Source organism: Tachyglossus aculeatus, chromosome 5 (assembly GCF_015852505.1).
Source record: "Tachyglossus aculeatus isolate mTacAcu1 chromosome 5, mTacAcu1.pri, whole genome shotgun sequence".
NCBI classification, from domain to species: Eukaryota; Metazoa; Chordata; class Mammalia; order Monotremata; family Tachyglossidae; genus Tachyglossus; species Tachyglossus aculeatus.
In genome coordinates, this window is record NC_052070.1 from 91,058,493 (window position 1) to 91,073,602 (window position 15,110).

General features: G+C 41.0%; 1 protein-coding gene across 4 annotated transcripts in view; it reads right to left on the reverse strand.

Annotated features, from left to right (window-relative positions):
- LRRC28 (leucine rich repeat containing 28) overlaps positions 1-15,110 on the reverse strand; it is a 113,125-nt gene that overhangs the window by 47,428 nt on the left and 50,587 nt on the right. For 3 of the 4 annotated variants that reach the window (XM_038746302.1, XM_038746303.1, XM_038746304.1), the window contains exon 7: positions 4,128-4,334. In XM_038746302.1, coding sequence (XP_038602230.1) covers positions 4,128-4,334 — 207 coding nt within the window. Of the gene's footprint in view, positions 1-4,127; positions 4,335-8,567; positions 8,665-15,110 lie in introns of those variants that run through there. The other variant, XM_038746305.1, reaches the window with a different exon arrangement.

Consider the following 15,110-nt stretch of genomic DNA (forward strand, 5'->3'; position numbering starts at 1 on the left):
GTACTTTACAATGAACTCCAAGTCAGTCATTTTTTTTGAAGAAAGAATGTAAAATACCTACAAGGATATGCATTTTTCAAGGAAGAGCTTTGATAATTTCAGGTAAAATGTGTATCTTTGATTCACAGGATTTTTCCTTAGTTGAAATTCTATAAACCATTTTCCCTCTAGACTATAAGTTCATTGTGGGCAGTTAACTAACTCTGTCACAACAATTACCACCTCTGTCATACTGTACTCTCCCAAGTGCTTACTACAGCGCTCTGTATCTATTAAGTGCTCAATAAATACTATTGATTGATCCTTGTAATCTAGGTTCCTTATATCTGATAGACTAAATTCTGCAGGTAATAAAAAGGCTTCACAAACTGTTTTTAATGACGTGTCCTTTTTCTGAAATAGTGAAAATGTACTACCATAGACAGTTATGGAACTGCCAGTCTAAATCTTATGAATGCTTATTATTTCCTTAGCATGACACACTTGAGTAAACAAAAGTACACTTCTTTTCACAGAAAAGATCAGAAATGTCTTCCTTGCAGACCCACTTAAATTTATTTAAACGTAGTATAGAACATATTTACACAGAGGTGGTGCTTTTCCTGAATGACAATCATCCCAATTTATCCCTACGTAAGAGGAAAACCATCCTTAAATGTTGAATGGCAAATAGAATTGCTCTCTAGGATTCAGTTGTCCTCTTTGAGATATTTGTGTTGCATGAAAATCAGCACAAGAAGAACTGTGAAGGGGGCCTCTAGCAGTAGCAATGACCAAATTGCTGGTTGTGCACACTGGAAAGCAGGGATGGATTAACTCTCCCACCCTTTCCAAACTTCCAGCCCAAGTCTCAGTGAGGAAGGGAAAAGGCAGAGAAGTAGTGTGACCTAGTGGAAAGAGCATGGGCCCGGTGATCAGAAAAGTTGGGTTCAGATCCCGGCTCTTGCACTTGTCTACTGTGTGACCTTGGAGAAGTCACCTCACTTCTCTGTGCTTCTGTTCCCTCAACTGCAAAATGGAGATTCACTATGCGTTTCTCCCTCCTACTCAGATGTAAGCCCCATGTGGGACCTGATTACTTGTATCTACCCAAGCTCTTAGTACAGGGCTTGGCACATAGTAAGTGCTTAACAAACACCATATTTAAAAAAAAAAGTCCTCTGTCGCCCAGCCCTGTGCTCTTTCCACTAGGCCATGCTGCTGGAATAGTCAAACTAGGAGGTGACAAGTGCTTCGACCAGCCTGGAAAGAGCCCGGGCTTGGGAGTCAGAGGTCATGGGTTCTGATCCCAGCTCCACTGCTTGTCAGCTGTGTGACTTTGGGCAAGTCACTTAACTTCTCTGTGCCTCGGTTACTTATCTGTAAAATGGGGATTAAGACTGTGAGCCCCATGTGGGACAACCTGATCACCTTGTATCCTCCCCAGTGCTTTGCACACAGTAAGCACTTAACAAATGCCATGATTATTATTATTATTATTATTATTTTGGATGGAGAAAAGATGTGGATCCTGGAAATGCTGTGGAGGAAAATTTCACTGCAGGAAGTAAAAGGTCTATTTGGGCAGCTCCAACTGTAGTGTCCCCATTGCAGCATCATCCTGAGGGCCCAGTCCTCTACTCCAAGTCCCTGTACAGCCCAACCCCATGGTCCATTAGTCCCAACACCACTGCCCACAAGCATTAGTGTTCTTATGCATTGTGTATGGGCGGTGCTCAGTGAGCTGGGGTGGGGAGTTGTCCTGAGGAAAAGGGAAAGGAGGGAAGATGGAGGTGGTGTTCGGGGGATGAAGAGTGCAGGGACAAGGGAGAGATATTCCGCACCACTTTGGCTCCAGACTGTAAATGCACAGTGAGCATTTTTCAGGGTGCTTTTTGCAGCCAAGCCCGAGGGAGTGTGTAAGGAGAGCAGGGGAGAGAGGACTGTTGCTTGCTGGCTAGTGGGTGATGATTTAGCTCATAACTGGCAGTAGAATACTTCCACGGCAGAGGCAGAGCATACAGAATGCCAATACAGGGGCCTCAGAGCAACTGGAGCAAATGGGAACTGGAGGCCATTGTCACCCTGACCCCACACCCACCCACCCGCAAGCCACTTCTCGGAGGGGCCGGGCAGTGCCACCCTCAGTAGGTGGCTCTCCCCTGAAGCATGGCTGGGGTTCGCCGAGATACTGGGTGCAAATGGTCTCTATGTGGGTATGCCTGACTTGTGGGGGCTGCCTCATGTTGACCTCTCCCATTCCAGTTCCCCTGCCCTCAGCAGCGATGGGCTTGGATGGCTTAGAGGCCCATATACCTGATGTGACTTACGCTTCAGTGAGTTTTTTTTGTTGTTGTTAAGCGCTTATTATGAACGAGGCACTGTACTAAATGCTGGGGTAGATATGAACTAATCAGTTTGGGCACAGTCTGCATCACACAATAGGTCTCACAGTCTCAATTCATGAGAAACAATGTTGCCTAATGGATAGAGCCTGGGCCTGGAAGTCAGAAGGACCTGGGTTTTAATCACAGCTCGGCTACCTGTCTGCTGTGTGACCTTGGGCAAGTCACTTCATTTCTCTATGCCTCAGTTACTTCATCTGCAAAATGGGGATTAAGACTATGAGCCCGCTGTGGGACCTGGATTGTATCCAACCTGATTAGCTTTTATTTACCCCAGCACGTAGTACAGTGTCTGGCACATAGTAAGCACTTAACAGAAAGCATAAAAAAAAATCCTTATTTTGTAGAGTAGGTAAATGAGGCACAGAGAAGTTAAATGACTTTCCCAAGGTCTTACAGCAGAGATGTGGCAGAGCTGGGATTAGAACTCCAACTGGCAAGTCTCTTTAGGAATTCTTGGTCATGCCTTTCTTTGGGCTGAGCAGGCCTGGAGGACCCAAGAAGAGAGGAGACACTGTACTGAATCACCTCCCCGGTCACTTATTCAAGCTTGTACCTACACTTGGGATTTTATGAGCCTTATTCCTCTTCTAGACAAAACTGGGCATACATATTTTTAAAACAAATATACAATCATTTCTCCCTTTTTTTGTCTTCAAAATTTTCCATTCTGAAACTATTTCTGTTAATTTATGAAGTCACATACTCCCTAAACAGTATTTTCCCTCTTCCTAATGCATGATTAATATGCAAAACTTCAGAAGGAATCTTCAAAGCTAGCAGACAACTTAACATTATTTGGATATTTAAGCCACCTAGTATTATCCTGATATTTAAAGTTCTCTTAAAATGAATGCCATGCAATATTGACAAATACTAGTTCTTTGCTTTGAAACTAAAGCTGCTTTAACAATTTAAGAAAACTGATTCAATTCATTGCTTTCAGATTTATTATTAACCAAAAAAGAAAAAAGGCACATATAACTAAGAAGGTAAGATATCACTGCTGTTTTCATCTCTGTGGGAATTCATATTTCAATGTTTAAAATGACATTTCTGTTGACTGCAAGATAATGAAATAATTCAATTGTCAGCAAAAATAAATACATTGTTAACCTTGGGGAGGATTATGGTTTTTGAAACATGATACTTCTAAACAGTCTAGGTACAGAAACCTTTGGAGGCTGGCATATTACTATAGCCAAGTGACATTTGTCAGTCAGTAGGAGGTCTCCTTAATTATAACATTGCTAAAAAAAAATTCTAGTGCTATGGCCTGGTTGTATCACTGATTACAGTACTCTCGATTTTCCAGTGAAAGGAATATTTTCCCCTGACAGAGGCTAAGCTCAAATAGAAAAGGCCACAAAACATCTATTTGATCTTATATTCACACCTTATTACAGTTTTAATGAAATCCATATTTCAAATTCAGATTTTTTTAAAGAGCCCCCTTAATAATAATGATGGTATTTGTTAAACACTTATATGTGCAAAGCACTGTTCTAAGCACTGGGTTGGACCTCAGGAGATAAATAAAAAATAATTCATTGAAATTTATCAATTTTTTGTTAAATGGCAATGATAATATATTGCGCATAGTGAAAGATGGATTTTGACAGGGCCTGTTATTGCAGATGTAAAAGGAACGGAGACAAATCCATCATTCCCTCCTAATGAATCCAGGGTTTCGGTTGCTATTTTCTGCTCTTCTTCCACACTACACAAAACACAATTGCTCACCAAGTGGCAGAAATGCAAGACGGTTTCCAGCCATGGAGAGTTCGTTGAGGCTAGGAAGTTGGCAGAGATGGCGAGGGACGCACCACAGGTGATTTCGGTCTGCAGTTAGATACTGCAGGGAAAGGCACAGATGGAGCCTCTCTGGTAAGGTTAGCAAACGATTCATAGAAATATCCAGGGTCTGGAGCTCCTTTAAATCACCAACCTCTGAAAAATAAAATAAAAATGGAGATAAGAATAAACTCCTAATTTCTTTAGTCTCCGTGATATAAAAAAAATAAAATTGAAAGAGCAAAGAGTCAGTGCAACCACAAAAGACAGTAACAGATTATATTTATATTATATATTTTATTATTTATTTATTATTATTATTTACACACCTTTTCACCTTTATACTACAGGGTCTCTCACTAACCGCTATGGTTAATTTCCTACAAGACCCAGTGATTAGCAGATTGTTATCATCAAGGCTGAAGCTTATAGGACAAGTGAGATTGTGTGGGTTTGGTCACATTAGATAAAGTTTGAGAAGATTTCTAACAGCCTGTACCAAAGAGAGGAACTATGAAAGATAAAGGAACCCGTAGGGCACGAAAACACTGTATTTTTCATACTGAGAAGCAGCGTGGCTCAGTGGAAAGAGCACGGGCTTTGGAGTCAGAAATCATGGGTTCAAATCCCACTACTACTACTCTACTACTTGTCAGCTGTGTGACTTTGGGCAAGTCACTTAACTTCTCTGTGCCTCAGTTACCTCATCTGGAAAATGGGGATTAAGACTGTGAGCCCCCCGTGGGACAACCTGATCACCCTGTAACTCCCCAGCGCTTAGAACAGTGCTTTGCACATAGTAAGTGCTTATTAAATGCCATTATTATTAATACCTGAAAATTACTCTAAAAAATTACAATAAGATTACCATTAAATAAGGCCGTTAAATATGACATTCATTTGCATAATTGCCCCTACCACATAATCTCCCCACAATGGTTTCTGATGAGGAAATAAAAGATTATTTTTGTACCACAAAATTAGGTATGGGCAGCAGGTTCAAGGCAGGAAGAGAATGGTCAGAACACAAAAATGCAGCAGGAATAGGCTCGTGCCACAGGAAGAGGAACTTCTTCTGTAACTCCAGAGCGCTCGGGCGAGGAGGAGGAAGAGGAGGTGGGACGGAAGCACAGCTAATTACCTTAGTAGTTTTTGTACACAGTCCTTGGGACAGTACAATAGAAATAGGACCCACAGTCTCAAGTGTCCTCTCACCTCTTTCCTTCTCCCTCTTTTCCTTTTTTTTTCCCTTCTGCTCCCCTTAGTATTAGACTTTATTCTTATGTGACCCAGCATAATAACCCACTTCCATTTTTAATATTCCAAAATGAGCCAAAAATTGGGGCAGTTATCTGAGTAAATATGTAAGTTACATTTTCCTTTTCTGATCCTTTTCTGCTGAAATACCATGATTTTTTTGTGGGAGAACCCGCAAAAATCACACGGAAATTGGGAGAAAAATTCAGAGCAACCTGATCCCTGCAATGGGAGCAACAGGAAAATGGCAAATGACAGTGTGTGGTGATGGAAGGGTCCATGGGTAGTGAGTAAGAGTGAGGGCAATTTGAAATAGCAGAAGACAAGCTGACAAGTTGGCCAAAGAACATTGCGATTTTTGAAAATTGTGAATGCTGCAAGCCATTATGGTTCACAGAATATTATATCTGGGTACGCAAAACTGCGTTGGTAAGAGAAAGCTGTAATTAGTTTAGTTATGATAGTACTGCAGTTCCAAAATACTTACCTGGATGGTGTCTCTAAAAGTGAAGTTTACCAGAACAGTACATTGTGTTTCAAGTAAAAAAAAAAAAATGTGACATCTGAAGTCAATGGTAGTGGTAAACTGCAAGCCTTTGGTGGGTAGGGGTAATGCATTTTCTTTTTTTTTATGGTGTTTGTTAAGTGCTTACTATATGCCAGGCACTGTACTAAGCACTACGATAGATACAAGGTAATGAAGTTGGAAAGTCTAAGTCCAACATACATCACATAGTTTTAATCCTCATTTGACTGAGGCACAGACAAGTTTGGTGACTTGCCCAGGGTCACAAAAACAGGCAAGTGGAGGAGTTGGGATTAGAATCCGAGTCCTTTGGACTTCTAGGCCCAAGCTCTATCCACCAGGCCATGCTGCCTAGTGTCCATTCTCTATACATTTCCAACAGAACGTACCTACTGCGATCCTTGCACTGTAGTATCACTATGAAGTCTAGTGTTCTGCATGTAGCATAGTGCTTTGCACATAGTAGGCATTCAATAAATGCTGGTTGATGATGACGTTCTCCAACTAGAGTTTATATTCTCTTCTGTCTACATATTGCTGACAAGATGAATGAGGTCATGTACAACTACATGGTACTTGTAAAATGGTTGATTTAGACAGACTAAAGAAATAAACATCAAGAAAGTTCCAAAAACTTACATAGCAGTAACCAAAGAAATTTAATTAATCCAATTATCTCCATGGATCTCTTCAAAGACTAAAGACGTTTAGACAACTGAAATATTACTAAACTATTCCCTCCCTCCTGCAACAATCAGCTGATGGACAAGAATTGCTTTCAATATGAAATGGTGCAAAATTTATTTACAAAATATTTTTTCATTACTGAAATGTGGAGGAGTATGAGTGAGTATCTTTAATCACACTACTTTGATAACAGGGGAGAAGCAGCGTGGCTCAGTGGAAAGAGCCCAGGCTTTGGAGTCAGAGGTCATGGGTTCAAATCCTGGCTCCACCATTTGTCAGCTATGTGACTTTGGGCAAATCACTTAACTTCTTCTCTGTGCCTCAGTTACCTCATCATCTGTAAAATGGGGATTAAGACTGTGAGCCCCCCGTGGGAGACAACCTGATCACCTTGTAACCTCCCCAACGCCTAGAACAGTGCTTTGCACATAGTAAGCACTTAATAAATGCCATTATTATTATTATTAGAGACACTTTGGTGTACTATTTATATTGCTTTTCATAACATCTAAGGCTAAAGGTGTTTAAATCATTTATTTGAATATAGCAAAGAAACTACTGATCTTCCCTTTGGAGTCTCCCAACATTAATGCTGCTCTTTCTGTATGATTGCTTGGCTCAAAATAAGCCAGTGTTTGCATAGATCAGGAATATTTTTTGAAGGGAATTTTCCAAAAGAAAATTCTAGATTTGGACCCAATTTGTGCGGGGCCAACATACTATAAGAGGGACACAGCTGACTGAGGATGAACATTTTTGGAATCATTTAACAGTCCTACTTTTGAGACTGACCTGGAAACCCTGACGAAAGCCCTCCTGCCTGTACAGTGCTCTGCACACAGTAAGTGCTTCATAGATACCATTGATTGAATGCCAGCCAATACCAGATTCATTGACTCTTCCAAGGGAGTACCCCTCTCCATTATGACTGGTGTTGAGGGTTTAGGTATAGGAGGGAGATGGGTGTTGTGTCCTCCTGCCCAGCAGGGTGAAAGATAGTGACAGGAAGGATGTAGTCAGCCAGGCTGGTACAGTTACCTCAAGCTGGATTATGCCTGCGGCAGCTCCTGCGGAAGCAGCAAGGAATAGTGGATAGAGATGGACCTGAGAGTCGGAAGGTCTGGGATTCTAAGGCCAGCTCCACCACATGTTTGCTGTGCTCTTGGGCAAGTCACTTCACTTCTCTGGGCCTCAGTTATCTCATTTGTAAAATGGGGATGAAGATTGAGAACCCATGACGGACAGGGACTGTGTCCAACCTGATGAGTTTGTATGTACCCCAGCATTCAGAACAGTATTGACCCATAGTAAGTCCTTTAAAAATACCATCATTATTATTATTATTATTAAGCCACGATGGTTCCAGGCCCTCAGTCAATCAATCAACTATTAAGTGCTTATTGTGGGCACAGCATGTTGCTGGGAGCTGGGATTAGGACCCATGACCACTGATTCCCAGGCTCTACCCACTAAGGAAATGACCGAATGATCCAAAATGGGTCTAGGCACAAGTTTGGGAAAGAAGAGATATAAGCTGGTACATTCCCAAACATTAGCCTCAAAATCTAGAAGGCAAAGCATTACTACACTATTATTACATGGTTCCTCTATGTATCATGTTGCCTCTTTCAGAGATAGAATACTGGGCCAGTTGGACCATGTTCTTGTTATATTTCCTTTTAAGCTGCTGTCAGCTGGGACAGTTTGTCTAGAATGATCTTACCTTTTCAAAACCCCAAAATGGTCAATTTTTGGGTGGAAAACGTTCAAATAATTTTATGTGCCCTTCAGTCTTTGGGAGGACACACTGAAAATAGTTTAATTGTCACCACACAGTAATTTGCCATGTAATTGTTGAGAACAACAGCACAAAAATATCCTAAGAACAACAGTGATTCAAAAGGAAAAGCATATATTACCTTTTTTCATATTTAACCTGGTGATGCACACTTAGTTGGGATTTGACCAGGGACAGGAAGAAAACCAACTGCATCATGCCAAACCAATGACCGCACAGAGTCAACAACGGGTCTTGCTATTTTCAAGCACTAGGCTTTTCCGGTGCTACTAAAAACAACCTTCCAATTCTCACTCCCAAACATTTTATGGTTGGGAAAGCTGGCAAGAAATCAGAAGATGGCATTAGTAAACCAAATTTTTATCTACCTTCAATACGTCTCTCTTTTGTAATGCCTTCTCTCTCATGCTTCCTCTTTACCTTTTCTCTCCCCCACCATGTCCCCTCTTTTTTCCCTGTTTCTTCTTGCCTTCATTTTAAGAGTGTTAAACCATTTACCTTTAGGCTCTCCTAGTTCTTATTTTATGGGACTTATCACTATAGTAACTAAGAAACTATGAAATATAGACTATGCATTCACAATAACTTCAGCAAGATTTAACTGGGAAAATATCAAACAAAAAGAAATAAAAAGTCAGGTATAATTAATTTACACATATCAAATTAATTTGAAAATGAATAAGGATCTAGTCAAGGCCTGAGACTCTGTTACAGGTGACTTGAGATTTTATGGCATTGAAACATAATTATTGGAATTCTCTACTGAAATTCTCACACTGCAAATTGATATACGGTATTACCCATTCTACTGAGTACGCAAAGGACATCTGAATCTAAAAGGTTTGCCTTCTCGCTCATAACAAGTAAAAAAAGGAACAGCTTATTGTGGGCAGGGAAGATGTCGACCAACTCTGTTATAGTGTACTGTCCCAAGAGCTTAGAACAGTGCTCTACACACAGTGAGTGCTCAATACAACTGATTAATCAATTGATTGAAACCTAAATCCCAGTACCCTTAACAACTAGATCTGCTCTTACTCCAGTTCTCCCCCTCTCCTTAAAATGAAGTATTTTGATTTGTCAAGCCTGAAACTTCGGCACTGCCCTTCACTCATCTCTCTCATTTCTCTCCTTCTACAACCCAACCCGCATACTTTTTTCCCCTAGCACTAACCTTCTCACTGTGCTTCGATCACAACTGTCTTGACTCCAACCCATAGCCTACATCCTGCCTCTGGCCTGGAATGCCCTCCCTCCTCAAACCCAACAGACAATTACTTTCCCTGCCTTCAAAGCCTTATTGAAGACACATCTCCTCCAAGATGTCTTCCCAGACTAAGCCCCATTTTTCCTCATCTCCCACTCCCTTCTGCGTAACCTGGACTTGTTCTCTTTGCTCTTCCCCCACATTCCCAGTCCCACAACACTTAAGTATATATCTGTAATTATTTTATTTGTATTGATGTCTGTCTCCCCTCCTCTAGACTGTGAGCTCGCCATGGTCAGGGAATGTCACTAGTTTTTGCTGAATTATACTTTCCTAAGCGCTTAGTACAGTGCTCTGCACCCAGTAAGCGCTTAATGAATAAGACTGAATGAATGAATGAACCTACATATTCAATCTGTCATCCAATCCTGCCAGTTTAACCTTCAAAACATTAAAATCAATCCTTTCCTCTCCATTGAAACTGCTGCTAAGCAGATCACTTGTATCATGCTTCGATTGCTGCATCAGCTCCCTCTCTGACCTCCCTCTATCCTGTCTCCAAAATCCAGTCCATACTTCCCTCTGCTGCCTGGATCATTTTTCTGAAAAAAGTCCAGTCCATGACTCCCCACACCTCAAGAACCACCAATGGTAGCCCAACTACCTCCACATCAAATGGAAACAAAATAGAAACATCAAACCTGCATTTGTTCCTGCAGTTTTCAAAAAAGACTTTCTATTTTGTTTGTGAGAAGCAGTGTAGCCTACTGGAAGAATACAGGCTGGGGAGTTCTAATTCCAGCTCTGCCACTTGCCTGGGGTGCGACCATGGACAAGTCACTATACTTCTCTAGGCCTCAGGTTCCTCATCTATGAAACGGAAATGAAATTCCTGTTCTCCCTCCCCCTTAGACTGTGAATGCCATCTGAGACAGGGACTGTCTAGTATCGACTTGAGCATTTACTGCAATACTTAGGCAAATACTTTAATTAAAATATATTTATACCCATTTATCATCCCCAAAATTTTACATAAGCAAGGGGGAAAAAAAGGCTAATTCACGCTCCCTCATAGACCTCAGTATTTCCACGGTTCCAGTAAAGGTGTAATATACTAAAATTGTAATACAAGTTTATAGTATCACAGAAACCACATGAAATAAGTGTTTTAGAGTAAAGAAAAGGGATGTGTAATGGATGATACCTCAAAATATGCCTACTGATCCCAGGCAATGGAGTATTCCAATGATGCTAAATAAACCACTGCAAAGGCACAGGCTAATCACCACATTACTTTTATTTAAAAAAACAAAGACAGTGTAGTGCCATTGCAGTACATACTGGGAAAACATGGAGAAAACTGACTGGTTTCAGCTTCTGGCTATATTATTAGGAAAGTAATTGCTGCTAGCTGACACATGAAGGAAAGTTGGCATTCTCTCCAAAAGAGGCTGGTTTGCCCTGTTAAAAACTGTGTGCTGCTACAGAAACCCGGCAGCAAATAAATGTGGGGACACATTGGAAAATAAACAATTTGGGGAAGAGATCTACAGGGCCTAAGAAAATAGGCTTTGGATAGGTCAAAAGCTTTAATAAAAATGAAGAATGCAAGTGACGGATCCACTCCTCTTCTCCAGCCAAAAGGCAGTAGGTGTCCTGCTTTCACCTCTCATTACCTCCTGGTTAGACTACAGAGGTGTATTCTGGGGGAAGAAGATGCAAGCCATGGACATCCTGCACTATTTTCTGGGCTGCGCAGAATAAGAACCATACGAAGACCCCACGCTCCACATCTCACCTGAACAGTGCCATTTAGTAAAGTTCCTTCCCATATTATTGCCCCTGCTCTTCCAGGCCACTGCCTCTTCTACCATTGAGACTTGAGGGAGCTTACTACCTTACATACCACCCGAGGTTAGCTCTGAGACCTTTCCGACTGCTCCAGGTAACACAGCAGACAAGTGGCAGAGACAGGATTAGAACCCAGGTTCTTTAGACTCCCAGGCCCATACTCTTATCCACTAGGCCATGCTGCTTGTTGGTTAAATCCTTATACGGAGATGTTCTTCATCTTCGAAGATGTTATTAACAATGAAATTCTATCCATAATCAATGATATTTACTGAGCGCTTACTGTGTGCAGAACACTGTACATAGGGAACGTACAGTTCAACAGATGGCTGAAAAGACTGATGTGTGGTAGAGCCAGTTCCATATTGTAAAAACCTAAGGATTATCATTCGATGATTTAACTGTTTCCAAGATTGCTTCTTTGCTGCCTGAGCATCATAAAACCTTTGCTCAATGAATGCGATTCTTCTCCCAACTGCTGCCTGTCAGGTTGATCTACCTATTTTGTTGCTTTTGTTGGTTTTGTTTGATTGATTGCTTTTTATGGCACTTGTTAAGCACTTCCTATGTTCCAGGCACTGTACTACACACACTGGAGTGGATACAAGATAATCAGGTTGGACTCACAGGCCTTGTCCCACATGGGGTTCACAGTCTAAATCAGAGAGTGGACATTTCAATCCCCATTTTACAGATGAGGTAACTGAGGCACAGAGAAGTTAAGTGACTTGCCCAAGGTCACGCTACAGGCAAGGGGCAGAACAGGGTTTAGGACCCAGGTCCTCTGATTCTCAGGCCCAAACTCTTCTCGCTAGGCCACGTTGCTTCTTTGTCTAAAAATTATCCATTATTACATAAATTGTTCTTCATTATGTCGTCTTCTGTGCTGTTTGTTTAGGTGTGCTTCCATTCAGTTCCCAGTCCAAGCAGATAATAATAATGATAATTATGGTATTTGTTAAGCACTTACTATGTACCAGGCACTTAATAAATGTCATCATTATTATTATTATTACTAAGCACTGGGTAGATACAATGTAATTGGGTTGGACACAATCCCCTTCCTACATTGGGCTCACAGTCTTAATGAGGTAACTGAGGCACAGAAGTAAAGCAACTTGCCCAAGGTCACACAGACTTATGGCAGAGCCAGAGTTAGAACCCAGGTCCTTTTGATTCCCAGGCCCGTGCTCTCTCCACTAAGCCATGCTGTTCTATCATTCATTCTCCATACAACCTATCTAGCAATATTAATTGTAATACTGACCACCCAATGAGTGGAATGCATTTTACAAAACACTTGGGAAAGTACAACAGAAAAAATTGACATGTTCTCTGTACACAAGGAGGTTACAGTCTAATAAGGGAGACAGACATAAAGATGTTCAAAAATAGAATGATCTTTTTTTGTTGAGCACCTATTTGCAGAGCACTGCACTAAGCTCTGGGGAGAGTACAAACATCAATATAACAGACATATTCCTTGCCCATAGTAAGCTTGCAGTCTCTACAGGGAGACAGATATTAAAATAAATAAATTATGGATCTGTATATAAGTGCTGTGGGGCTTGGTGGGGGGCCTAGTGGCGGGGACTTCTACGTCCTGATGTCTCTGGTCCGAGGTTCACCTGTCTGCCCTGATAGGAGAATCTGTCATACTTATTTACCTGTTCTTCATTATCAGTCAATAGTATTTATTGAGTGCTTACTTTGTGCAGAGCACTGTACTAAGCGCTTGGAAAAGTGTGATATCATTAGCTTGTGAAGCAGAATTTGCGAAAGCACTCAGTTCTACTTTGTCGAAGGATATCTTTGGTTGAGAACAGAGGGTCCCACTTGCAGACTGGTACACATCCTCACTTTTCTTACTGTCAGTCTACAATGCTGGGCCAACTATGTGACAACGTTGATATCTGTCGGCATGTATATGTGCTTCAAGACCTCAACTTACAGCACTTTCTGTAGAAGTGTCTCAAAGACCTGAAAAGTTTCATAGCCTGTTAAGTTGGAAGCGTTCCTCTGTGGATTAGAAAGCATATCCTGATGATTACGGCAAGCTCAATTAGGACAGCATAGGATTGACTGAAAGATTGAACAAAGTACCTTCCGTTCTTACTTGATCAGACATGGAATTCTGGAGAAAGTTTAAAGATCTTGGGGCTCAAGCCTTGGTTTGCTGATGGTGTCAAGTGTTTCGGTATGGTTTAAGAAAACGAGTACCGATGTTAATGCCTCCTTGAAACAGGACGGCACAGACAGGAAAACATTTTGGTGATGAGTATAAAGAGGGAAACCTGCAATGCGGGTGAAAAGACTAAAGTGTGAATACTCATCTACTCTCTGAAACAGTATTACAAATGATTGCCAGGAGCAATGCAATCCCAAGTGCTTAGAGGGGAGGTGTGTTGGTTGGCCTGTTGATTCTTCTCCTAACTGTAATAATGAAAATAGTTATGGTACTTATTAAGTGCTATGTGCCAAGCACTGGGATAGATTCAAGATAATCAGAATGGACACGGTCCCTGTCTCATATGGCGCTCACAATCTAAGTAGCAGGGAGTAAGATTGAATTCCCATTTTACAGATGATGAAACTGAGGTACAAAGAAATGACTTACCCAAGATCACACAGCAGACACGTGGATTAGAACCCAGGTCCCCTGATTCCCAGGCCTATGCTCTTTCCACTAGGCAAAACTGCTTCTCACCCTTCAGGAGCCTTCCTGGCTATTCCCAGATTTGGGACAGATGGACAGGGATTTATGTTATCCATAAGAAACCTTCCAAACCCTGAAGATTCCAGAGTTGATAAGGTATTGTTGGGTGGCTGAGGGTTTGGATTTCCTGGCTATCCACTGCAAATAAAATAAGTGACCTGGATGCAACTAAAATTATGTTTCTTGATTTTATTTTTTTAACAATGTGTTTCACAGTCCAATATACCTCAAAAAAACATACTAAATATTATCAAAAGTTGACAACAGGAAGAAAAATTGTTATTGTGTTTATGTAAGGCATTTCAATCCTGTTTAAAAAACAAGCCTGCATTACTCTCTGATCATTTTAACAAACTGAATTTTTGTCTTTAAATCTTTAGGTCTGTGCGCCAAGCCTGATCAGTTCCTAGGAGAAATTTAAACTGCTTACAAACACTGCAGATATCTTTTCAAAAATTAAACTGAAGAACAGTATCAACTAATGTTCCGTAGACCAAATTATTGAATAGTGTCCTTAGCTCTTTAACACTACATAATGAGGGCATTATCACCATAAAATTCCTAGAAAATTGTTCTATCTTTGCCTCCAGGTGGCAGCTGGAAACAGCTGTTAGCCTGCTGCTGTCATTCTGTTCTTCTGCCCGTTTGCTTCAGCTTTGTGAATTTCTGATATCTGATTTTTAATAGGTTCTTTGACAAAATGTAATAAATTGGAAGTTGTCCCTTGAGGAGAAGGAAAAGTACGAGATGACAAAAATCATCATACATTCATTCAATTGTATTTATTGAGTGCTTACTGTGTGCAGAGCACTGTACTAAGCACCTGTAAATGACGGATTGGATTGTTTCTACCAACTGTATTGTACCTTCCCAAGCGCTTTGTACAGTGC